Source organism: Ascaphus truei, chromosome 4 (assembly GCF_040206685.1).
Source record: "Ascaphus truei isolate aAscTru1 chromosome 4, aAscTru1.hap1, whole genome shotgun sequence".
Lineage (NCBI taxonomy): Eukaryota > Metazoa > Chordata > Amphibia > Anura > Ascaphidae > Ascaphus > Ascaphus truei.
In genome coordinates, this window is record NC_134486.1 from 209,628,158 (window position 1) to 209,653,810 (window position 25,653).

At 43.0% G+C, this 25,653-nt stretch overlaps 1 protein-coding gene across 4 annotated transcripts in view; it reads right to left on the reverse strand.

Moving 5' to 3' along the window:
* The window catches only part of CATSPERE (catsper channel auxiliary subunit epsilon), an 891,786-nt gene that overhangs the window by 16,599 nt on the left and 849,534 nt on the right, over positions 1–25,653 (reverse strand). For all 4 annotated transcript variants that reach the window (XM_075596820.1, XM_075596822.1, XM_075596819.1 and 1 more), the window contains one exon: positions 4,878–5,035. In XM_075596820.1, coding sequence (XP_075452935.1) covers positions 4,878–5,035 — 158 coding nt within the window. The remainder of the gene's footprint in view (positions 1–4,877; positions 5,036–25,653) is intronic.

The following is a 25,653-nucleotide window of genomic DNA, read 5'->3' on the forward strand; positions in this document are numbered from 1 at the left end:
ATGCGCTATTATCCAGATTTGGATAGTAGGGATTTTGACCATTATTGTACTGAACAGTATGTGTTTTGGGGGAAGAGGGGTGGTAGTAGGGTTATTCTATTTTAATGTTTATTGGGGTTAGATGGGTGGGTTAATAGGGGTACTTGGCCCAGGGTGGGTGGTTAGGCCTACCGAGTGGTAGTGGGAGGGGTTAACCCCTTCATTACCATAGCGGTTACCACCACAATGGTAATGAAGGGGTGAACTCCTCCCTCAACCTTCCTGTTAGGCCTAACCACCCACCCTGGGCCAAGTAACCCAGTTCACCTACCCCCTGTACCCCCAATAAACCAGATACTCTTGCTTAACCCCTTCATTGCCTTAGCGGCTAGTTGGTAAGGTAATGAAGCTGTTTTAATGTTAATTTTAATAATAGAGTATTGAAGCAGGGGATTAAATTCAGCCTCGGGGACCCACTGCTTCTGAGTTACTGGCCTCGGTATGGGGTGCCGATATCTCCTTGCATTGTTTAAATCTCCTGCATCACGTGACCAGGACATTTAAACAACGCAATATAAAAAATTGTGATTTTTCTTAATGAATACCATTTTGTCACATTTCTTGTAGTGCGGTAAGAAAATGAAAACCCACTGGGCAATGCACTGAACTTATCAAATGTTTAGTGAATAGGCCCCTGTAACAGGGACTTATCCGTGTTTAAGAAACTGGTCCTAAATCCAGCAGGGAGCTGGTTAAATGTAGCCAGGCAAATTATGTAAATGTAGCCGAGCGAGGACCACCCTGGTGTAATGAATGTGCTCCTCGTGGTTTTTGGAGAAAATGAGGATGTTGTCTAGGTATACTATGACGAAAATACCCAAAATGTCCCGGAAGATGTCATTCATAAATTCTTGGAAGACAGCTGGGGCATTGCAGAGGCCGAACGGCATCACTAGATATTCATAATGGCCCGTGCGTGTGTTGAATGCAGTCTTCCACTCGTCACCCTCGCGTATTCGGATTAGATTGTAAGCTCCTCCCAGGTCAAGTTTGGAGAATACAGAGGCTCCTTGTTAAAAGTATCCCCAAGGCCCAGTTTATCAAGCTTAAAAGGTTATGTTCTGATAATGATAGTTTCCTTCAACAGTCAAGGGAACTATCTGAGAGACTTATAGCCAGATGCTATGGCAACACTGACATTCAATCTGCTTTTGAGTTTGCAAATTCTATTGATAGAAAAACACTTATTAAAAAGAGGAAACCATGGAGTCGTAAAGATAAGATCAAATCTTTTTCTAACGACAATGATATAAGTCCATTGTTTATTACAACTTATAATCGGCAATCACGGTTAATATGTGATATAATCCACAAACATTGGCAAACGTTGTCTTTGGATAAAGACATTTTCGAATTTGTTAAAGGTGGGCCAAGGTTTACTTACCGTAAGGCCAAAACACTTGCTTCTCACCTATCACCAAGCTTATTTGAGTCTCGTTTGGAATATGCACAGATACGAGGGATACCAAGAGGTTTCTTTGGCTGTGGTAATTGCTCTATGTGTAAATATGTCCATACCACTAAAGTCATAGTTCTTAATCAGAATAAAAATAAGTACTATATAAAGAAATGTTTGAATTGCAACACCAGTTTTGTAATATATCTTTTGAATTGTGGGTGTGATAAGAAATACATCGAACGAACTATAAGACCGCTAAAAATACGAATTGCAGAACATGTTCGTCTGATTAAGAGGAAGGATTTAACACATCCTGTGGCCCGACACTTTTCTATGTGCTCCAGGGGTGGAATAGAGAACTTCTCTTATTCAGCTATTGAACACATCCCTTGCCACGTTAGGGGTGGTGATAGGGAAAATACATTGAATAAACAAGAGATGTATTGGATATACACCCTGAACACTCTCCATCCATCAAGCATCAATCAGGAATGGGAACTTAAACATTTCCTGACTGGATAGCTTGTTTCATGTGTGGAGTGTTCAGGGTGTATGGTATCATATTGTTATATGGTTATTGCTTATTATATGTTACTATCATATGTTGCATGTATTCTATCTTCTCTAGGCAGCAACGTTTCATTGAAACTATTTGGTATACTCTGATTTCATATAGCTACCCCTTCCAATGCACTGTTTACTATTTTTTCCATTTCATATAGGTTAGGTGGTCATTTGCTCCTTCATGTATTAACCATTTATTATTTTTCATGTTATAATTTCTTTTATATGATTCATTTTCCTTATACTTAATACATCACTACATTCAGTTTATTATTATTGTGAGTATTCAGCCAGTTTGTTTTTAACCCTATGTTTTTTATTCTTCCTTTCCCTTTTTTTCTTTTTTGTATTATTATTGTTTTTTCTTAATAGATATATAATACATATGCATTGAAACTATGTTTTTTTTGCATGTAGCGCTTCCTATATGTATCTGGTGACATGGTATAACAAAGATTCAATTAATAGCCTGTAGGTAAAGGGGGAGGTCCATCCCTGTGATATCTTAACCAATTGAGCCATGTCATCACCTATATAAAGATCGCCTCATTGCAAGGGTAATTACTCTTTGATAAAGTCCACCATTGGACAAACGCGTTAGAGTATCTCTTTGCCGATGTTCACTTTTTGAGTCAATAAAGTTTTTTTTTTTACTTTTTCAATGCGCCTGGCTGTTTGGAGGAGCTATGACCGCTGAGTCACTCGTTTTTTCCTTTTCCTTGGAGCCGGTCAAAGAGTTCCGAAATTAGAGGAAGGGGTACCGGTTTTTAACTGTGATCTTGTTAAGTCCACGAAAGTCGATACAGGGTCTTAAGGAGCCATCCTTCTTCTTCACAAAGAAGAACCCTGCTCCGGCCGGGGAAGTGTAGTTCCGAATAAAACCTCTCTTGAGATTCTCCTGGATGTAAGTCATCATAGCCTCGGTCTCGGGCACAGAGAGGGGATATGATTTAGACTTAGGTAGTGTGGCTCCAGGAATTAATTCTATGGGGCAGTCATACGAACAATGAGGCGGTAAGACCTCAGCCTGGGTCTTGTTGAAGACATCCAAAAAATCACGGTATACTTCAGGAAGGGTGGAGAGAGGTGGTAATGAAGTGTCGAGGCCAGCGAGCATGGTAATGGGGGGTATGACAGCCTCCTTCATGGTAGGACCCCACTGGATCGGCAATTTGTCCGTCCAATCGACACGCGGGTTGTGCTACACCCCGAGAAGCCTTTATCTGGTCTCGCATCATTTACACTGGGATGCATTAGATCAGTGTTTCTAACATAATTCCACTCCCTCCTAAACAGGTGAGGTAGGGTAATCCCATCTAATGTCTATGGGTGGTTTTATTGATGTAAGATATACATATTTTAGCTTTTTATAAAAGCGCTTTCTATCAGAGAGTTATTTTAAGTTGTATTATATATGTGTGTATTTTATGAGCTTATTGCTCACTGCTGAGAATGTGGTATTGTTGTTTATTGTTGTATGTTTACTGTGATGGGTTAATTATGTAATGACTGCCAATTATAAGATTAGGGTATATATCAGCTATACCCATGCACTTAGTATGCCCCCGAGGATGTGAATTCTTTCACGAAATGCGTAGGATTGTGGGAATTGACGAAATTGGACATTGGACATCTACAAAAGCTACAGAGCTTGTAGAGAGCAGGACGTGCAGTTCGGAGTGCAGCGGCAATTGAGATACACACTTCCGCGTATCTGTGCGCAATTAGGGAAGTGTCTGTGGTCGGTACACAGAACGGCTGCATGCGGTCACGGCAGTGAAGTCAAGCCCAGGCAGTATTATTATCGGAACCACCCGGAGTGGCGGTACATGCGGCAGCGGGACCAGCTATCTGGTGTGAAAAAAGCAAGTCTCCTGATGTGGACATCTGCCTTTGGAAAAGAACCATCTACTGTGCCTATTGAACCTTGCTTGTTGTGAGTAAGATTTCAATTTTTCCCTATCCAGAGCAGAGTCCCCAAGTCATATTCCCTGTGTATGTTAATATTCTTTTATAAGTGTACATTATTAAATCAGTAATTTTTTGGGCTCATCAGAAGGTGTTGTGTAGTTTACTGACAGTGTTTTTGTGTGTTTTCAATGTGTGTTGGTCTTGTAAGTCCTGTTTGTAATATCAGCAGTGTGTTATAGTTTTTTAAACTTTTATAGTTATTCTACAGTTATACACTATGATTGGTCTCTGGTTTTCTTTCCACATGTTGTGAAACAACCATCAAGACTCCCCGGAATACCCCTAGTTCAACAGGACAGGACATTTTATGTGGTCAGGTTTTTCCACAGTATATTTCAGAATTTGTTTTAGGCGCCAGTTTATTTTTTTGCTGTTTTTGCTTTAGTAGTAATCCTACAGGAATTAGATTTTTTGGGTAATTGATACAGTTCGACCAAATTTTAGAGGACTGAGCAGAATTACAGCCATTACTCAATTAGAAGCTTCATGTATTTTTAAAACCATTGAGATGACATCCTATGAAGGGGCAAAGAAGCCCAGCAGAATCAGAGTCTGATTTATTTGACAAAAACGCCTGATCAAGAAGAAATGTTGTGAGTTTGGACCATTAAAGTTGAGAATTACTCATTATCTTTACAGGCTATACTATGGTTTCTTTTTTTTCTTTTGCTCTTTAGGTTTTTTCTTTCTAGATACCTCTATTGTCTATTTGAATTGTAAATTGGAAACATTTTCAACATTTTTTTCTTGACCATTATTTTAGCTTATCAACTACACAGTGCTCTTGCAGCCTATTTAGACTTTAATGATATACAAACAAACATGCAAAAGCCTATGACATTCTTTTTATTGTTGCATGATTTTTGTAAATGAACAAATTCAGTTACATGAAACACATAATTACCTGAAATTCGGATCTAGAATCTTCACTGTAAACACATAAATCCCAATGTGATCTTGGGGCCAAGTGATCGAATTGTTGCTGGTTCTGTTTAATATTTCATATGGTTGACTAAGGTCTCCAAGAATACCAGGGGTAATCACAAAGCACGTTTGATAACTCTAAACAAGATATTCGGTAATATATAATTAGATATGCTCAAATAGCCCTCAAGACTTTGCCATTTATATCAAGGTCAAAGTGGATTCACTCCAACTAACTATACCCTCTGCACCTTCTTCTATACCTCTCCTGTCAAATACTGTACTCTTCTCTCCACCCTTGACTCCTTCTTTCCTATTAGAGAGGCGCAAGTGTCTAGTTTGCTTTTTTCCTCTCCCTCTACCACTTGTTTCTTGATCCCATTCCCTTATACTCTGACGTGGCCGATCAAGTCAATTGAGCTTTTTGTCCTATTCCAGTGCAATCGGTTACTTCAGAGTATGTGGAATTACCGCCTAAAACTATTACTCTTACTTTAGTCCCCACACTGATCCACATCAACATCTCACGTTACTGTGGCATATTTCCCTCAACACTCAAACATGCAATACTCATACTCATTCGCCAGAAGAGCACCCTTAACCCTACTTGCTCTCCACTTTATCGTCCTGTCTCTCTCTTGCCATTGTGCTCTAAACTTCTTTAATACCGTGTTTTCTCACATACTTCCTTAATTCCCATTACATGTTGTACCTTTTCCAATCAGGTTTTTAAACCTTTCATTCTACTGAAACTGCTCTTTGCACATCCCTGTAGTCTTTTTGTCTGTATATGTCTAAATACACCAGCTAGACTTTAAGCTCTTCTCCTGCCCAACCCTTTACTTTGTGTATTATGCACTTATCCCTAATTGGATTATGCATCCACATATGTCTTGTATAATATTTCTTTAAAGTGCTGCATACACTGGCAGGTGCTATATAATGAAAAATACAATACAAAATACTATTGTGGGTCTATTTATTGAAGTCTCAATCTCAGTCTCAGTCTAAATTTGGGACAACAGTAATGCAAAAAAAAGAAGCTCTACTGCATTCAACGTCTTTGTTTTTCTATAATTTAGGACTGTATAGGCATAGGTTATGGAGCCGAAAATCTCTGATGAAAAAGGGGTTTCAATTGCATTTCCTTATGTGTACAAAATTCTTAACATTGTGTCTGATTTGTCCAAAGTGACTCAGTAAAACACCAGGCCCTAATGGCATACACCCAGTGATTCTTAGTGAGCTCAGCTCAGTCATAACAAAACTATTATATTTAATATTTAAGCACATCATTTCCATAGGTTCAGTATCACAAGATTGGCATAAAGCCCAAGGGACACCTTTATTAAAAAAGAACTATATCACAACCTGGGAATTACAGACCTGTTAGCCTAACATCTATTGTGGCGAAGAAACTCGAAGATGTATTAAGGGATAGTATATTTGGGTGCAAATATTCGCACCTGGGTTGAAAACTCGCTGAAGGATAGACAGCAGAGGCTGGTCATCCATTGAACATTTTGTAATTAGTTTAAAGTTGTAAATGGAGTGCAAAAAAAGTTCAGTAGTGGGGTGAATGCTTTTTAACTTACTTATTAATTACATTGAAGTAGGTGTCAAAAGCAAAGTCTCCATCTTTGTTGATAAAACCAAATGATGCAAGATGGTAAAATTATGTAATTTTTCAACTAGAAGCTTGTGCAGGTGAAGTGTAATAGATATCAAGGTAAGGTTATTTATTTGGGAAGCAACAATAAATATGCTACCTACAAAGTAATGGTGAAAAATGTTCAGTAATGGGGGGAGAAGGATTTAGGAGTGTGTGTAGATGATATGCTAGAAGCATGGTACAGGTAGTAGCTGCAAAGGCTACCAGGATATTATCATAATTAAAATGTGATCTAGATGGAAGGGAGATTATATAATTTTGTACCTATATACAGTACATCCTTAGGAAGACCACAGCTTGAATATGAAGTGCAGTTTAAGGCACCTCTTTATTATAAAGATATTATGCAACTGGGAAAAGTGCACCAAATCTGACTTTTGAGGAAATGTGTAAATTGGGTTTGTTTACATTTTAACTAAGGGGATGTGATTACTATTTATACGTAAATGTTGTTATAAATAGTTGCGGTCAATACAAAGAACTGTATCCAAAGGACAGTACTAGTGACATAGGGTCAACCCCTGCGATTAAAGGAAAAGAGGGCTCACCAGCAGCAAAGGAAAGGGTTCATTACAGTAACAGCAATCACAATGGGAAATTTGTTACAAATGGAGACTAAAGGCAGATACAGTAAATATTTATTTTAAATGTTTGGAGATCTTTTTAGAAAGGATAGATATACAGGATTTTGCTGAATAAATTAAATATACCAAGGATGTTGATCCAGGAAAAAAGAAATAAATACAATTTCAATGACTGAAGCTGAGTACGATTGTGGGGCAAATGGCATATGTTTCACTGGGTTTATTTTTTGCCTTCCCCTTGGTCAATATAGGATGAGTATCTCACCTGATTAGCGTGTTATAAAGGTTGAATTTGATGTACAAGTTTCTTATTAGCCTACTTTACTATAGACAATGAAAAGTAAGGTAGAACGGTCCTCGGGCCTCCGGCGCATCGCGCATGCGTAGAGGCCTTCAGAACAGCACCAACACTTGGGAGACTGGGAGACGGAGACCACACACACACAGAGACACACACAGTCACACAGTCACACAGTCACACACACACAGACACACACAGACACACACAGAGACAGAGACACACACACACACAGAGACACACACACACAGAGACACACAGACACACACACAGACACACACACAGAGACAGAGAGACACACACAGAAACACACACACACACACACACAGAGACACACACACATACACACACAGACACAGTGAGACACACACAGACACACACACACAGACAGAGAGAGAGAGAGAGAGAGAGAGAGAGAGAGACACACACACAAACGAGGATTTCACAGTTAATATACATACTGTATAGAAGTGCAAATATCTAAAACAGGTGGTGATGGGGGGTCAAACTTCTTTGCGTTTTGTCACTGAAATTGTGTTTTGATTTTTAATTAAAAACATCATCACAAATACAATTTCTGTGACAAAACAGTGACAAAAAACAAAGAAGTTTCACTTGAAATTAACGTGCTTGGCACACACACCTTTTTTTACCACTAATTTATTATGTGACTATGTAATAGAATTCCCATAATTTAGCAAACCAAAATATCCAGCATGCATTATTTTACATGAGCAGGTTCATTACTACATTTACAGAATTAAAGAGACGGGTGCAAATAATCTTGTTTAACTATTACGTTTAATAAATGATCATCAACATTTTTCGTTTTCGTAGGTTAAGCAAATTAACTTATACATGTATCTTAAATTTTATTCACTAAAACAATTTATGACATTTATACAGTACCATAAATTCTGAAAATAATATTGTAGGCAATGCCAGTAAAGATAAATCCAGGAGACTTGGAGTTGGTGAAACAAGTAATGGCTTTTATTCATCCAAAACAGGACATCAGCAACAAACAGCTTTCCAAAATACAATCCATCCCATGAAAGCTTGTTTATATATATATATATATATATATACAATGTGGATTTCCGTTTTTTTGGTCAGGGACCCATGTCGGAGACCTGCAGCCTCAGCAGCACAGCTTACTCCTCCCAGAAGCAGTGTGCTCTAGCTATCTTGGCTTTTTAAAGACCTTTTCTGACACGCTTCAGCTGTGCTCATTAATCCCCTTGCTTTTACCAGGCAGGTGTTAACCGCTAACTCTCCAAGGTCTAAAAGCCTTGGCTGGTAATAGGTTTGCCCTTGCTTCACTTCTCCTTTGTTTGCTGGTAGCCATGGCTACCTGCGGCCGAAACCGATCCCTCCACCCCCTCTCGAGACATGAAATCGGCAATTTCATGTTGTTTGCCCAGCCTATGCTGTATCTCGAATAAAAAGGATTGGATGGCAGACGCCCCCTGGTTGCTATCCCTCATTGTATTGCATAATCCGTTACAATGGTAAAATCGACCCTAGCCAGATAATACCTTAGGGCAGGGGTGCTCAACTCCAGTCCTCAGGACCCCCAACAGGTCAGGTTTTGAGGATATCCCAGGTTCACAACAGGTGGTTTAATCAGTCCCTGCTTCAACACAGGTGGCTTAATCAGAGGCTCAGTCTTCCACTGAAGCTCTGATTGAGCCCCCTGTGCTGAAGTTGGGATATTCTGAAAACCTGACCTGTTGAGGGGGCTATTGGAATGGAGTTGAGCAGCCCTGCCACAGGGCCTCAGTTGCCCCTTTTGCTAGAGTCTCTTTCAATGGCCGGATACTTCACCTCCCTGAAGAATAGTTTCTGGCTTACAAAAAGGATTGGGTGTTCTGCCCCATCAAAGTCCTGGGATTAGACAGCCCCCAAGCCTATATCCGAGGCATCTATCTGCACAATGAAGGGTTTTGTAAAGTCAGGACATTTAAGAGTGGGGGCTTCCGAGAGACATTTTCCCACCTCTTCAAATGCCCACTGACATCTTTCAGTCTAGACGATGTGGGTAGGGTGCCTTTTTTTGTCAGATCTGTCTGGGCCCTGTACTTTATTCAGCATATATGCCATACTGTGCATCAGTAAGGAGATTTATGTGTGTGTCATCAAGGCTGTATGTGTTGGGAGACACTAGGCACCATTCTCCAGGCACCTTATATTGGATTTATATATTTAAATAAAAGGAGGCATTTTTTCTAACACTTGGGGCCTCATGCAGTAAGCCCCGATACAAAATTTTCGGCACGAATTGCGAAAAGGCTTTTTTTGGGCGATTTAACCTCGCAGTATTCAGTAAGGGCCGAATCCTTCCGATCCCTGCCGAAGCACTGCGAAAGAAAAGCTGCCGATGACCTGTGGCGATACAGCCTGGCTCCCGATAAGGCTCCCGATAAGCCTTTGGTGCCGATAGATGTTTGCAGCTGAGAGAGACAAGCCGCTCTCTCAGCGCAAACATCGGCACCAAAAAAAGTATTTAAAAACACCTTTTACTCATAGTGTACATGTGCAGGGGGTCTTCGGAGCTGAACCGCGTTGGTTTGAGGTCCGGGGACCCCCTGCCCCCCGAGATACAGGCCCCTTTATGAGGTGCCGGTATCCCTCGGCGTTTAAAGGTCCCGATCACGTGACCGCGACCTGTAAACAAACCAGAGGGATACCGGCACCCCATAAAGGGGCCTGTATCTCGGGGGGAAGGGGGTCCCCGGACCTCAAACCAACGCGGTTCTGCTCCGGAGACCCTCTGCACATGTACAGTATAAATAAAACACACACATCAATAAAGACTCGTTCCTTACCTTGGCGGCTATGTGCAACGGTAATGAAGCAGCATGAATGTCTTTTTAATTATACTGTACAGTGAGCAGGGGGTCCCCTGAGCTGAACCGCATTGCTTTGTGGAGCAGGGACCCCCTGCTTCCCGAGTTACAGGCCCCGGTATGTGTCATCGGGTGGCAGTGTCGCCGCCATGTTTATAGCGTCCCCGCAATAAACATGGCGTCCACACTGTAACCGATGGCCCAAACCGGGGCCTGTAACTCGGGAGGCAGGGGGTCTCTGAGCCACAAATAAATGCGCTTCAGCTCAGGGGGCCTCCTGCTTCCGCACAATATTATTAAAATACATTAATGCTGCTTCATTACCATAGCGGATAGCCGCTAAGGCAATGAAGGGGTTAACGCATAGTAGCATGTTTATTGGGGACAAATGCCCCCAATAAACATAGCAGCAATACACAACATACAGTATAGTAATGGGCAGAATGACTATTATCCACAAATGGATAATAGTGCAGTTGTCCATTTAAAATACATACACAACAATAAAGACTTTAAATACATATAGCACTCACCCATGTCCCACTGCCACGATGAAGGCCATCCTCATCTTCATCCTGCCCATGCCCCATCCGCTTCTGCAAAACAAACACAAGAATTACAACATCCAAATTAATGTCCCCTAACCCCTTAATCACCATAGCGGTTATTAACCGCTACAGTTATTAAGGGGTTAAGCCACCATCACCCACATACCCTCCCCCACAAAGCCCCCCAACCACCCTCACCCAATACCCACAGGGGAGTCCTACCAAATACCCTTGGGCCTAATACCCCCTCCCCCAGCACATACAGTACAATAATGTGCCAAATAACTATTATCCACATAGGGATAATACATTATTTGGCCATTATTAAACACATTCAATACCGTTAAAATGTAAAGAAAATTGTACTAACCTCATCAATAAGAAGTCTCCGTCGCCAGCATCATCCTTGGGGTCCGTTGCCAACATTATAAATAGCCACAACATTTGAATATCATTAACATAACACTGAACCCCTTAATCACCTTATCGGGTACTAACCTGAAAGGTAATTAAGGGGTGAAGCCATCCTGCAATGCCTACAACAGTTATGCATAACATCCTCAGTGAAATAAAAACCAATTGCCTAACCAAATTCCATTTAATCATTCAATCTGTAGGCTCACATGCCTCATAAAACATTGCATTTACAGTGTATACATGTAGCATAACATGTAAACTGCATGTACACGCTGCAAATCAATGTTAACAATACAATAATCCCACTCAAATCGCCATACATCACAAGAAGTATATTATTTAATCCAATAAACTCACCATCAATGAATTACCACACATCACTTACATCCCTAAACAATTAAAATACCATCCATACCAATTACACAATGAACTAAAGCTATCCTAACAGAGAACAACTTCAAAACATAGTCAAAAGTACACCAACAATTACAATATACTAAAGCAAGGCTTTCCATATCCTACTGTACGGCCTGGAAGCCCAAAACTTACATCTGTCTAAAAATAAAATACATTTAGCACACATCAATGCATAGCCACAATGATTAACAATACAGAATAAGAAGCTTTAACAACACTATCATTTCTTACCCTGTATATATATCTGTACACATACATACAGACATAAAGGCAATAGCAACAAAGCCATTCTGATTGGCTGTGCTGGCATTGCCTTTAAGTGACGTCATCAAATTTTTTTACATCGGCCAAAACACATGGTTTTCACGGCCCAATCAGGGCCGTGGGAACCATATGACGACAAATGTGACGTCATAGGCCTTTAAAAGCCTATGTCGTCTCATTTTGAAGGCAGACGCCGAGGAGGACGGACCTCCTCCTGAAGATTGAAGACCAGGGCGTGGCACCGGACGTCAAGAAGACCCCGGAACAAGGTATTTTAATACAGATTCACTAAGAATAAAACTAGTACAACCCTTGATTGCCATGTTTTATTATTTTAATGTTTAATTTGTTATGTTTTTTTCTTTTACGGGTTCCTGTTCCTGGATCGTGTCGTGGATTGTTTCGTGGATTTCTTCGTGGCTTGGTTCCTGGATTGGTTCCTGCACTTGTTCTTGGATTGGTTCCTGGTTTGGTTCGTGGATTTGTTCCTGGATTGTGTCGTGGATGGTGTCGTGGACGGTGTCGTGGATTGGTTCGTGAGTAAGATGATCAACGGGAGTCGGTGGGGGCAAGTAATGGTAAGTTAAATAAAGAAATGTTCTTAATGTAACTGTTTTTTTTGTTGCTTTTTCATGTTTTCATTTTTTATAATGCATATCATTTCTTCCCACTGTATGTATGTCTGTATGTATGTGTACAGATATATATACAGGGTAAGAAATGATAGTGTTGTTAAAGCTTCTTATTCTGTATTGTTAATCATTGTGGCTATGCATTGATGTGTGCTAAATGTATTTTATTTTTAGACAGATGTAAGTTTTGGGCTTCCAGGCCGTACAGTAGGATATGGAAAGCCTTGCTTTAGTATATTGTAATTGTTGGTGTACTTTTTTCTATGTTTTGAAATTGTTCTCTGTTAGGATAGCTTTAGTTCATTGTGTAATTGGTATGGATGGTATTTTAATTGTTTAGGGATGTAAGTGATGTGTGGTAATTCATTGATGGTGAGTTTATTGGATTAAATAATATACTTCTTGTGATGTATGGCGATTTGAGTGGGATTATTGTATTGTTAACATTGATTTGCAGCGTGTACATGCAGTTTACATGTTATGCTACATGTATACACTGTAAATGCAATGTTTTATGAGGCATGTGAGCCTACAGATTGAATGATTAAATGGAATTTGGTTAGGCAATGGGTATTTATTTCACTGAGGATGTTATGCATAACTGTTGTAGGCATTGCAGGATGGCTTCACCCCTTAATTACCTTTCAGGTTAGTACCGGATAAGGTGATTAAGGGGTTCAGTGTTATGTTAATGATATTCAAATGTTGTGGCTATTTATAATGTTGGCAACGGACCCCAAGGATGATGCTGGCGACGGAGACTTCTTATTGATGAGGTTAGTACAATTTTCTTTACATTTTAACGGTATTGAATGTGTTTAATAATGGCCAAATAATGTATTATCCCTATGTGGATAATAGTTATTTGGCACATTATTGTACTGTATGTGCTGGGGGAGGGGGTATTAGGCCCAAGGGTATTTGGTAGGACTCCCCTGTGGGTATTGGGTGAGGGTGGTTGGGGGGCTTTGTGGGGGAGGGTATGTGGGTGATGGTGGCTTAACCCCTTAATAACTGTAGCGGTTAATAACTGCTATGGTGATTAAGGGGTTAGGGGACATTAATTTGGATGTTGTAATTCTTGTGTTTGTTTTGCAGAAGCGGATGGGGCATGGGCAGGATGAAGATGAGGATGGCCTTCATCGTGGCAGTGGGACATGGGTGAGTGCTATATGTATTTAAAGTCTTTATTGTTGTGTATGTATTGTAAATGGACAACTGCACTATTATCCATTTGTGGATAATATTCATTCTGCCCATTACTATACTGTATTTTAGGGGGGTATAGGTGTTGTTAGGTATATATATATATATATACTGCTGCGGCCAAGTTTATTCGAGCATTTGCCCGTTCTTGGCCGCAGCAGTAGCCTGGCGCGCGCCCGAGAGTGACGGGCGCGCGCCGAAGCAGCGGAAGAGCGCCCTCCGATCGGGGCGCTCTCCCTACCGCTGCCGGGTCCGCCGGGTCCCCGGAACCCCCTGCCGCTGTCCCGCGATCGCGGGACACCAGGGCTCCCTCGGGGAGCCCCTGGACGCGCGTGCATTTAATTATTTATTTATTTCGTTATTGTGGGGCTGGGGTGTGTTTTTTTATTATTGTGGGTAGTGGGGGTGTGTGAAGGGGGCATTAGCCCCAACGGTGGTTGTTTAGGGCTTGCGGGTGGGTAGCGGGAGGCCTTAACCCCTTCAGGACCGTAGCGGTATTAACTGCTACGGTCGTGAAGGGGTTAAGTGCCCCCGCATCCCCCCCGCAAGTCCTAAACTCACACCCAGGGCCAAATACCCCCCTCACCCATCCCCGCTACCCACAATAACGCTGGCAGGGTGGGTTAACCCCTTCATTGCCTTAGCGGTTAGCCGCTAAGGTAATGAAGTGGCTTTTAAATGCCTTTTTCCTGCCTCGGATGCATGCCGGGGGGCTCCGGTGCGGGTATCAGCTCCGGAGACCCCCGGCATCAATCACAGGCAGGAAAAAGGGCTCATTTTTCCTAAGTGTCGCCCTTGCCGATGCTTCTCCTTCAGCAAGTTGCCAACTTTAGTTGGCGGGCTGGATTGGCCATAAAAATCTCCAATCTGGCCTGCCGATCAGCACCCAAAAGCTGATCGGGGCTTACTGAATTCAGGCGGGAAAAAAAAGTCCCGATAAGTGGCTTATCGGCAGCCGGGTGGCGAAATTTTTTTTTTTCGGAAGAAAAGTTGCCGATAATTCCCACTTATCGGGGCTTACTGAATCAGGAGGGCAAAAAACGGCTATAAAATGCCGAAAAAGCCTTATCGTGGCTTACTGCATGAGGCCCTTGGATTGTTTATCTACTAGATGGGACATTTGATTGTTTGAGCACCGGTTTCACTTTATTCATTGCTGATCCTGACTGCCTGAGTCTGCAGACAACTCACTACAGATCATAATTAGATAATCACCTGCACCTGTCCCATGCCTCAGCCAGACCTATATAAACCTCCCTTTCCTGTTCCTCCTTGCTTGTTTATACTAGTGCTTCCTGGATAGAATATCTCACTGCCTTGCTGCACGTTGTTGCTCCTTATATCTTTACCAGACCCCTGCTTGCTTACCGACTACGCCTCTCGCTGCCTGCCCTGGACTTTTGCTTGCCTACCGACTACAACTCTCGCTGCCTGCCCTGGGCTCTGCCTGTGACCCTGGCCGACATCACAGCTCTAACTGTCCTGCCATTCGCAGCCACTGGTATCCACTCCGCAGTTCCGCAGTTCCGCAGTTCCGCAGTTCCGCAGTTCCGCAGTTCCGCAGTTCCGCAGAACTTGACAGAATAAACAAGCCCTACCATGGATCCCGCTGGGTCAGGACCTTCGCTGGCTCAGCAATTAGCTATAGCCATTTCCAAAATTCAGATGCAAGTCACTAACTTGGTCAAGGTCGATTCAAGGACTTACAGGATCAATTGCGTGAATTGCATGCCAAACCTGTTTCGCAAGACCAAATCTGCGATATTCGCGGCCGAATTGCAGACACGGAATCTGCGCTGTAAAACCTGCATAATTTTCCACCAAATGCACCCCCTCCCTGCCTCGCTTGTCCAGCCCACCTACTGCCTACCTCTTCTGGAAAAGTTTGCAGGGACCCATGCCAGTTCCGGGGGTTTCGTCAACAAGTACAGACTCCAGTTTCTGATGCAACCTACCCTCTATCCCATGGACTCTCTCAAGGTTGGGATGATCATCTCTCTTCTCAAAAATGAGGCCCTTGCTTGGGTCACCCCGATGCTGGAGCAGGATAGTCCAATTGTAAGGGACATGGAGGGATTTGAAGGCACCATTGTGAGGATTCGCCATCCTGGCGGTCGCAGACTGTCTCCTCACCTCAACAAGCCTTTTGTGACGGACACTCAGGATGCGCGGTCTCGTGGTCCCAGTACGCGCGTATGGACCTTGCGCAGCCTGATCCCCCATCCATGGATTCGGTCCCCGCCCACCGCTCTGACGCACGACGGGTGCGTTCGTCCAGCCTCCCTGCTGATGCGCGGTCCAAGCCCCGCCCCCGCTCTGGTGATGGACAGGACCGGCGTGGGAGTGATGCACGCTCCAGGCTCCACCCCCTGACCTCCGTTACACGTGCGGGTTGGTGCGCAATCAGTTCCGCTCCATCCCCGATTAGACTGCATTATAGGGCACACCTCTGCGCACCAGCAGCCTATCGATGCTTACTTCCTGGTTCTGCCTGGCTGGCTATTGGAGGCTCTGCCTTTATATACCTTGTGTCTGCTCTCATTCCTTGCTGAGGATAGTCCAGTGTGACGCCGTGCCTTGCTGCATTCCAGTTCCTGTGACCTTGCCTTGCCGATTAACCTCTTATTGCCTACCTTGCTTGTCTCTTGGATTCCGCACCTCTCCTCTCCTGATCTGGCTACGAACGACCATTCTCCTGTCTCCAGTCCCGACCTTGGCTAAGTACTCCAACGATCCGATATTCTCCTATCCTGAACCTGGCTATCTACCCTGACTATCCGTTACTCTCCAATCCTGAACTTGGCTACGCACTCCGACGATCCGCAACTCTCCATTCAAGACCTGGCAAGTACTTACACTACTCTCAAATCTATAACCCTGACCTGGCTTGAATGACTCCTCTACATCCTAGGTGCGCCCGCGTGGCTATGGGTCAGTGTTAACCAATTCCCTACCTCAGCACCGCGGTCGTGCTTCGTTTGTGGTGAGCTACGCGTTACAGCCATGAAGCTGATTTTTGACTACCCAAATCGTAGTGCTACTGCCGAAACCGTCTTGGTTAATATTCATCAGGAAAGACAACCGGCAGCAGAATATGCTGTAAAATTCTATAGATGGGTTGCTGACACTAATTGGAATAAAGCTGCACAGTGATTTCATTTTTGCAGGGGTCTTTCTGGGCAAATCAAAGATGAACTCGCATGGGTTATGACCCCAGAGGGCTTTGAGGACTTTCTCCATCTATGCATACAAATATTCAGAAGGATCATGGAAAGGAGACTGGAGAGACAGGGAAGCATGTTTAAAAACCCCGGCTTGAAAACTGCTGATATGTCCAAATTTTCCAGAACCACCGTTGGTTCACTCCCTGAAGCTGAGCCGATGCAGCTGGATACAATTCGTTGGCCTATGTCCCCCAAAGAACGGAATAGACGCCGTTTGGAGGACCTCTGCTTATATTGCCGGAATTCAGGGAACTATCTTGCCAACTACCCAACCAAGTCCCGGCAATATGTTCAGGGCCCTACGAGACAGCAGCTGCATGCCCTTTCCCAAATGGTATTCTCCACAGCTCAGGATCAAGAGGAGTCCTCGCCTAGACATCCACACTTCCTTGTTCCTGTTATTCTCGAGAAAGGAACTCGTCGTCTCTCCACCACCGCAATGATCGACTCAGGGGCTGGCGGACATTTTATGGACATAGAATTTGCCAAGACTCATTTGGTGCTGTCCCTACCCAAGGAGTTTCCAGTAAGGATGGAAGTCGTTGACGGTTCGGCTTTAAGCTCTGGGCCTGTCACCCATGAAACCTACAGCTTGACATTGCTTATGGACCCTACAGTAATCATCAGGAGACAATTTCATTTAACCTCCTCCCTTCATCCCAGTTTCCAGTGATTTTAGGAATCCCATGGCTAATGATCCATAACCCACAAATTGACTGGCAGACAAACCTAAAAGAGGATCGTCCTGAGGACGATTTTTGAGAGGGGGGAGGGGTGTCAGAGACGTCCCTGATGGGAGTTGCACGCAGGTCCTTCCTGCTCCTATCCGACAGTTCTTCCTCTCTGCCACCAGGACTGCTGATCCTGGCTGCCTGAGTCTGCAGAAAACAGTATCGGAACCCAGTGACTTGGAACGGCACTAAACAACAGTGCTGGTGCAGACAAAAAAGTGTAAATGTGAATTATAAGGTGTAACTGAAAACCTTCACAGGGAATATGTACTGATTCCCTTACAAATAGTGATGCATCCAGGGTAGGAAGGGAGCGATGGTAACAGGAACACCCAAAAAGAAAAAATGAAGAATAATGGTGCAGCAAGTAAACACAGAGTGTGGATCTATGGCAAATCTTGGCTCTAATAAAATGCCTACTTACAATAAGTAGGTATTAAAACAGCATGTGTTGGTGTGGTTCATGGAGACTTCCACTTGGAGTAGCAGGTAGGTGTTAAAGCAGCAAATACTGGTATTGGGATGGGAGATATTCCATGCAGGCTTCCACTCGCAGTCAGGATCATGCAAAACAGGGAGAGGCCATCGTGTAGATCATAAAAACGTAAACTTTATATTTAAAAACACATATGTGTTTTTAAATATAAAGTTTACGTTTTTATGATCTACACGATGGCCTCTCCCTGTTTTGCATGATCCTGACTGCGAGTGGAAGCCTGCATGGAATATCTCCCATCCCAATACCAGTATTTGCTGCTTTAACACCTACCTGCTACTCCAAGTGGAAGTCTCCATGAACCACACCAACACATGCTGTTTTAATACCTACTTGTTGTAAGTAGGCATTTTATTAGAGCCAAGATTTGCCATAGATCCACACTCTGTGTTTACTTGCTGCACCATTATTCTTCATTTTTTCTTTTTGGGTGTTCCTGTTACCATCGCTCCCTTCCTACCCTGGATGCCTGAGTCTGCAGAAAACTCACTACAGATCATAATCAGATAATCACCTGTACCTGTCCCATGCCCCCAACCAGACCTAAATAAACCTCCCCTTCTTGTTCCTCCTTGCTTGTTTATACTATGGCTTCCTGTATAGACTAGCTCAGCGGTGCGCAAACTATGGGGCGCGCCCCCCCGGGGGGGCGCAAGATTATTGAGGGGGGGCGCAGGCGCCGGGCAACGTTGTGTGTGTGTGCAGGCGGCCGTGTAGGTTTGCAGGCTGGCGGAGGTGACCGTGCCTGTGTGCGGGCGGGTGGGGGGCGCCGTGCGGGTGTGTAGGCAGGCGGGGGTAGCCGTGCCTGTGTGCAGGTGAGTGCACCAGTGCCGGTGTCCGGGCAGGCACACATGATAGCGCGCGCGCACGAGTTCGCGGACAACAAGGTCTGCGGAGGTACGGCGGCTGCCAGTGGTTCCTAAGAGGCCAGGAGGAGGAGCACGCCCCAGCGCTCTGACATCACCTCCTGGTGTCTGCTAAGCGCTCTGGACCTGCTCTCCTCTGCTGGCTGTGACCCGATTACTGACACAGTTGGCTGCATTGTCAGTAAGACTCCTCTGCTGGCTGCTATCTGATTCCTGGCACAGCTGACAGGTAGGCTGCACTGTCAGTGAAACTATAAATGTAATAAAATAATTAACAGAAAGTAAAATCACAACATTAAAAACAAAAATAAATAAATAATACATTAGTCCTCGACCAGGGTGGCGCTGAGCGGGTGGGCGTACTTACGCTGGCCACGGTGGCCAGCGCGAGCGAGCTCCTGCGCCTGCTCGGCGCTTAACAGCTTGCATAGCAAACTTGATTTTGCTGCTCGCAAGCGCGTCACGTGAGCGGTTCGCCCAATGAGGGCGAACCAGCTCCGTGACATTGTTGCTGTGCCCCCAGATGAGCGCGCAGCTAGCCGGACACGAATCGGCCAGGCACGCTTGCGAGCAGCAAAATGAAATTTGCTTGCTCTTCAAGCAGCTAAGCGCCGAGCGTGAGCATACCCGCCCGCTCAGCGCCACCCTGGCCGAGGCCTAATAAAGATAGGTAGTAGTGGATGACACCAGGGAAAGCAAATGTGTGAAGGAAAAAAGGGAGGGGAAGGAATAAAAGAGGGGAGAGGGAAGGGAGGTAGCAAAGGAGTGATAAATGCCCCCCCCACCCCCCAAATATGGTCCTTGCGCGGCCACGTGCAAACGTGCACGCCGCCGTGCGCACTCCTGCAGCCCATGTGATTTGTAAACTTTGATTCAGGAGATTGTAGACGCATGGCGGAAGTGTCACGAAGCTGGTTCACCCTCATTGGCTGAACCAGCTTGTGCGTTGCGTCACACGGCAGATGCCTGAAAATACACAATTTATCTTTTCAAAACGCTACTGCGCCAACGCGCCTCTCCACTTGTAGGCGCGCAGGCACGGGGGTAGCTCCCATATGAAAATACAGCAGAGTGGTTTCCGGGCGCACGCACACAAGCACGTTCATGCAGCGACGCTGGCACCATAATCCCAGCCTTAGATAAAATGAGCCGACCCAAGCCATGTTACTGCTTTCTAGGGTCACCTGATGCATTAATAATCCTGAGTGTCAGTTCCTGAGGAGCATGGTGCAGGGTTCAGGGGAAGTGTTCAGTCTTCATCCAGAGCCTTTATACACAGGAGGTCACCTGATTTCATTAGCTGTAGTCTGACAGGTCCAAAGTTCAGCTGTTGCATTTAATGAGTTAATAAAACATTACTCGGTGTCCCTTGGAGATTTTAGTGCATTCATGGTTCTCCCATCCCTGTCCTACTGTCTTCTGGGTTGCTATAACCTTGCAGTTCTACAGGAACTTTACAGTCAATGGGGGATAATAATTAATGGCCTTAACTCTGGGACAAGGAGCGGCTTAGTGAGACACTGACTCTGGCACTGAGTTTGGAACAGGGGAACCTGGTTCAATTCCCGGTGTTGGCTCCTTTTGACCTTGGGCAAGTCACTTTATTTCCCTGTGTCTCAGGCACAAAAATATAGATTGTAAACTCTATGGGGCAGGGACTGTATCTGCAAAATGTCTCTGTAAAGCGCTATGTAAAATTAGTAGCACTATACAGGAACAAACTATTATTATAAGTAAGCATTAAGAATTTAAACAATATTAAAGAATCCATTTGCAGCATGTCTATTGACGTAAATAAAAAAGGGGTGAGAGATGAGAAGGGGATGAGGAGAATCTGCGTGTGATTGTCACATATGATATCATACAGTGTTGGGCTATATCAGTTTTTTCTCTTTATATAGCCACGGCCTTAATCACCTGATCTAATTGAAGCATCATCTGCGGCTCCGGATGAGTAAAACTTTTGGTACTGTTAGTTAAATATATTTTCTCCCTGAACATGGATAAGTGGCTTTTAAAGGCTGCTGTAAATGCTACAACTGCTACCTCATCAGATGATGGTCCATCCAAAAAAGTACAAAAGTTGCACAACATTGCTGAAAATACTAAAACAACAGAAAGTCCAAATGTGCAAATGGAATCTTTAAGTAGCAAAAGAAGAAAATATAAAGATGAATATCTTAAACTTGGATTTTCTTGGACAATGGTTAATCATGAGCAACGACCACAGTGTGTATTATGTTCTGAGATCTTGGCCAACGACAGTATGAAACCAAATAAACTCACACGCCACTTGGTTACCAAGCATCCAGAATACAAAGATAAAGATATTGCCTTTTTTAAGCGGCATGAAGAATCGCAGAAGGCAAGTGCAAGTGTCATGAATAAATATGTGACAGTATCATCAAAGGCTCAGAGGGCATCGTACGTAGTGTCTGAACTCATTGCACGGACAATGAAGCCATATAATATTGGTGAAACATTAGTGCTTCCGGCTGCAATAAAGATGTGTGAAATTATGCATGGTAGCAAATATGCTGAAGCCTTAAAATCCATACCGTTATCTCGTGACACAGTAAAGAGGCGCATTATAGATTTATCTAAGGACATTGAAATACAACTATTAATGCAAATTCAGCAAAGTGTTAAATTTGCAATCCAACTGGATGAAAGCACTGATATTGGTAACATGGCACAGCTACTCGTATTTGTGCGATATTGTTATGAAGGTGAAATCCTAGAAGAAATGTTGTTCTGCAAATCACTTGAAGGACACACTACGGGAGAAGATATCTTCAGTGTTGTGGAAGAATTTTTTAAGGCCAATGATCTGCTGTGGCATAATTGTGTTGGTGTGTGTACAGATGGTGCGGCTGCAATGATGGGACATAAGAAGGGTTTCAGAGCAAAGGTGCTAAGCATCGCACCTCATGTGAAATTCACACATTGCATGATACATCGTGAAGCTCTTGCTGCAAAAAAGCTTGAGCCCGAAGCTAATGAAGTTCTTAACGATGCAATAAAAATAGTGAATTTTATTAAAGCTCGACCTTTACAGAGCAGGTTATTTTCCATTTTCTGTAATGAAATGGGCTCACAATATGACAGCCTCCTTTTGCATACCGAAGTTAGATGGTTATCACGAGGAAAGATTCTTCGCCGAGTCTTTGAGCTCAAGGATGAACTCCAACTTTATCTTTCAGATCACAACCCCACCTTGGCTGCAAAATTCTGCAACGAAAGATGGCTGCAAATTTTGTGTTACCTCAGCGATATTTTTGAAAAAATGAATGACTTGAATTCATCTCTACAAGGAAAAAATAGCAATATTTTATCAATGGGTGATAAAATTTCAACTTTTTTACAAAAGCTCACACTGTGGAAGCATAAATATGAAGCAGGATCTTGCGAAATGTTTCAATGTCTCAGCGAATTCATAGAAGCCTCTAATGCTAATCCAAGAGAGATTGATTCTGTTATAAAAACACACCTTGAAAATCTCCACCAGAATCTCTCTGAGAGGTTCCGGGACTTGCAAACAGGGGAGCTTCACTGGATTGGGAATCCTTTTGACACCGATGTAGGAAGCACCCACCTACCACTTACTGATCAAGAAAAGTTGATAGAGTTATCAAACGACTCCACATTAAAAATAGAATTCAAAAAGAAAAGCCTTACAAGTTTTTGGGTCACCATGAAGAGAGAATATCCTGATATTTCTGCTAAGGCTATTGACGTGCTCTTGCCTTTTCCATCAACTTACCTGTGTGAAGCTACTTTCTCCAAATTAGCTACTTTAAAAAGCAAAAATCGTTCCCGTCTGGATGTGGAACCAGAGCTCAGAGTAGCAGTCTCTGGAATATCACCAAGGATGGATGTCCTTACTGCCGGCGCTCAGGCTCATCCATCTCATTAAAGCAGCAATACTACATTGCCCTCCTTTTTTTGCTGTTCTTTTTGCTGTTATTTTAATATGATTGGTTTTTGTTTTTAAACATACTTAAATTGTAATGTTTAACTGTTTTAAAAATGTTGAAATATGTAAGTATTTAGACGTATTTGTATTTACATTGTATACCGTTTAATAAAGTTTTTTTTCACGTGATTTTGATTACATTAGGCAGGGGGGGCCCGAAAAATTTCATGGATGAAAAGGGGGGCTCGGCATAAAAAGTTTGCTCACCCCTGGACTAGCTCACTGCACGTTGTTGTTCCTAAATATCATTACCAGAACCCTGCTTCGTCCTGACGAAGCACGTGGTGCGAAACGCGTAGAGGTCACGACAGGTCATCCTGCGCGTGTTTACTGGCAAGCTGTGACGGAGCCTGCAGGAGACAGCAGCGGTTCATTCCATCTCCGCGGTGCCGAGATCCGGATCCTCTGCAGACACCGCGAGTCTGCTGTCTGTCTCAGTGTGAGTGTCCGTCTCCCCTTGCCAGTGTTTTACCCTATGGCGGTTTCTACACCAATCGCTAGATAGGTTGTTTCATGTTGTTCTTTCTTTCATGGTTTATTTTATATGAATTTTACTGTTATTTGTATACTGTGCAGTTTAGGGTATAGTCACTACTAGTTCTTCCTGGTGGCACTTAGCCGTTACTACTGCACAGCTGTTCTGAGGTGGGGTTGGATCCCCTCAGTTATTGTGTACATTTTTAATAAATTACCTTTCATTAATCCCTGGTGCGCATTTGTGCATTTTTTATACCTTGTTTTTCAGGGTGCCTTCCCCCCTTTTCAGGGGGGTTCACCTTGAGTTGAGCGCTTCTGGGGAGACGCTCCATGTGCATGCTGCAAAGGGACTATCTACATTTCCATACAGCACGAGCGCTGAAAATCCTACTCTTTCTAGTATTTCAACTTAATACAAAGACAGAGCACACCGCTCACTAGACATAATTCTAATTGATCAATTCATGATCTATTAATCACAGTTGGTACCAACTATGTACTCAGGTTAATGGATTACCATATAAATAAAAGGCTGACAGAAGTCAGTCAATCATCCAAAGAAAGTACATTTTATTGGTGCACTCCAGAAATAATTTTTGTTTTTTTACAGTGATTACAAAATAGTGAAACTCTGTTAATAAGTGAATACAAATTTAAAATAGCACGTGGTGCTAAACGTTCTACGTCATGTGGCTGCCGTAATTTATAAATTGCCATTGATAATGGTGCCCATCAAAAAAAAACCTCAATTGGTGGTTCTAATGGCTGCACCTAAAACCTATGTAGTGATGAATTTATGGATACTGAGTGTCCCTGGAGCCACTAATCACGAATGTTGACAACAGATTATGCTGCCATTACAATCGTAACAATCACATGTAGTTTGCACTTATAATTAAGTCTTGATATAATGACTATATATATGGCATAAGGTCAATATATATTGTTAATTAGTCCGGGAAAAAAGGGGAAGTGACCAACCTCAGAGAATCACTGCATACGATGAACTATCGTTAATCTTGCTCTGGCAATAATAAATTGCAGCTTGCTCTAACATATGTTATTACTGTGTGTCAATAGTATCTCCATATAATGCACTATGGTAATTCACAATAACATCATAGAGAGATTGCATAATAATAACAAATTGCCTTGCTCTTAGCAACAATGATTAGCAGCTGTTCTTGCACATGGTATCATTAGGTATCCAATTATAGTGCTACACAATGCACAATAGGTTTGTGATGAATATGTCAAAAGCACAATGATGTAACTAAGACTGACATATAAATGCTGTTAATATCAACAGCGCAACTCTGACATCACTGCATAGGTTTAAACTCCTCTAATAATACATAGATGTTAATCCATTGAAGACTATTGCATCAATAGGCTTGTGCTACAAAGAGCCCTCATATAGCTAAGCTATCATATAAAGCTGATTATAAAAATAGCGCAGCTCTAACATCACTGCCAAGTTGTAAACTAAGCTCACTGAATCTATAGATGGTTATTATGTAGTGGGATGCAACAGAAGTAATAGCAATATAGTATTGCTGTGTACTTAGCTATAATGTAGCTTCCAGGATACTGCGTCTAGGAGATTCTATACACAACAGCGACGGCAGTTGGAGAATCGTAAGCACCACGTGACGTGATGTGACGTCACCTTGTCACTACGCCCTACGCATTTCACTCCAGGAAGAGCTTCATCAGGGACAGGTAAGTAAATTACTGCAGCCACATGACGCAGAACATTCAGCACCACGTGCTATTTTACATTTTTATTTTTATTCACTTATTCACAGATTTTCACTATTTTGTAATCACTGAAAAAAACAAAAATTATTTCTGGAGTGCACCAATAAAATGTACTTTCTTTAGATGATTGACTGACTTCTGTCAGCCTTTCCTTTACATGGTAGTATTTCAACTTCATTCATGAAATGCTCCAGCCAATCCGCGCGTGCGAGAATTCCTACCAGCCAATCAGAGCATTGCCAGTGTATCTAAGCTGGGCAAGCACAGATTCGGTTTCGGACAAGGGCATGCGCCAGTCTGGCACAATACACAAAAAACACAGTGCACAACGCTCATAG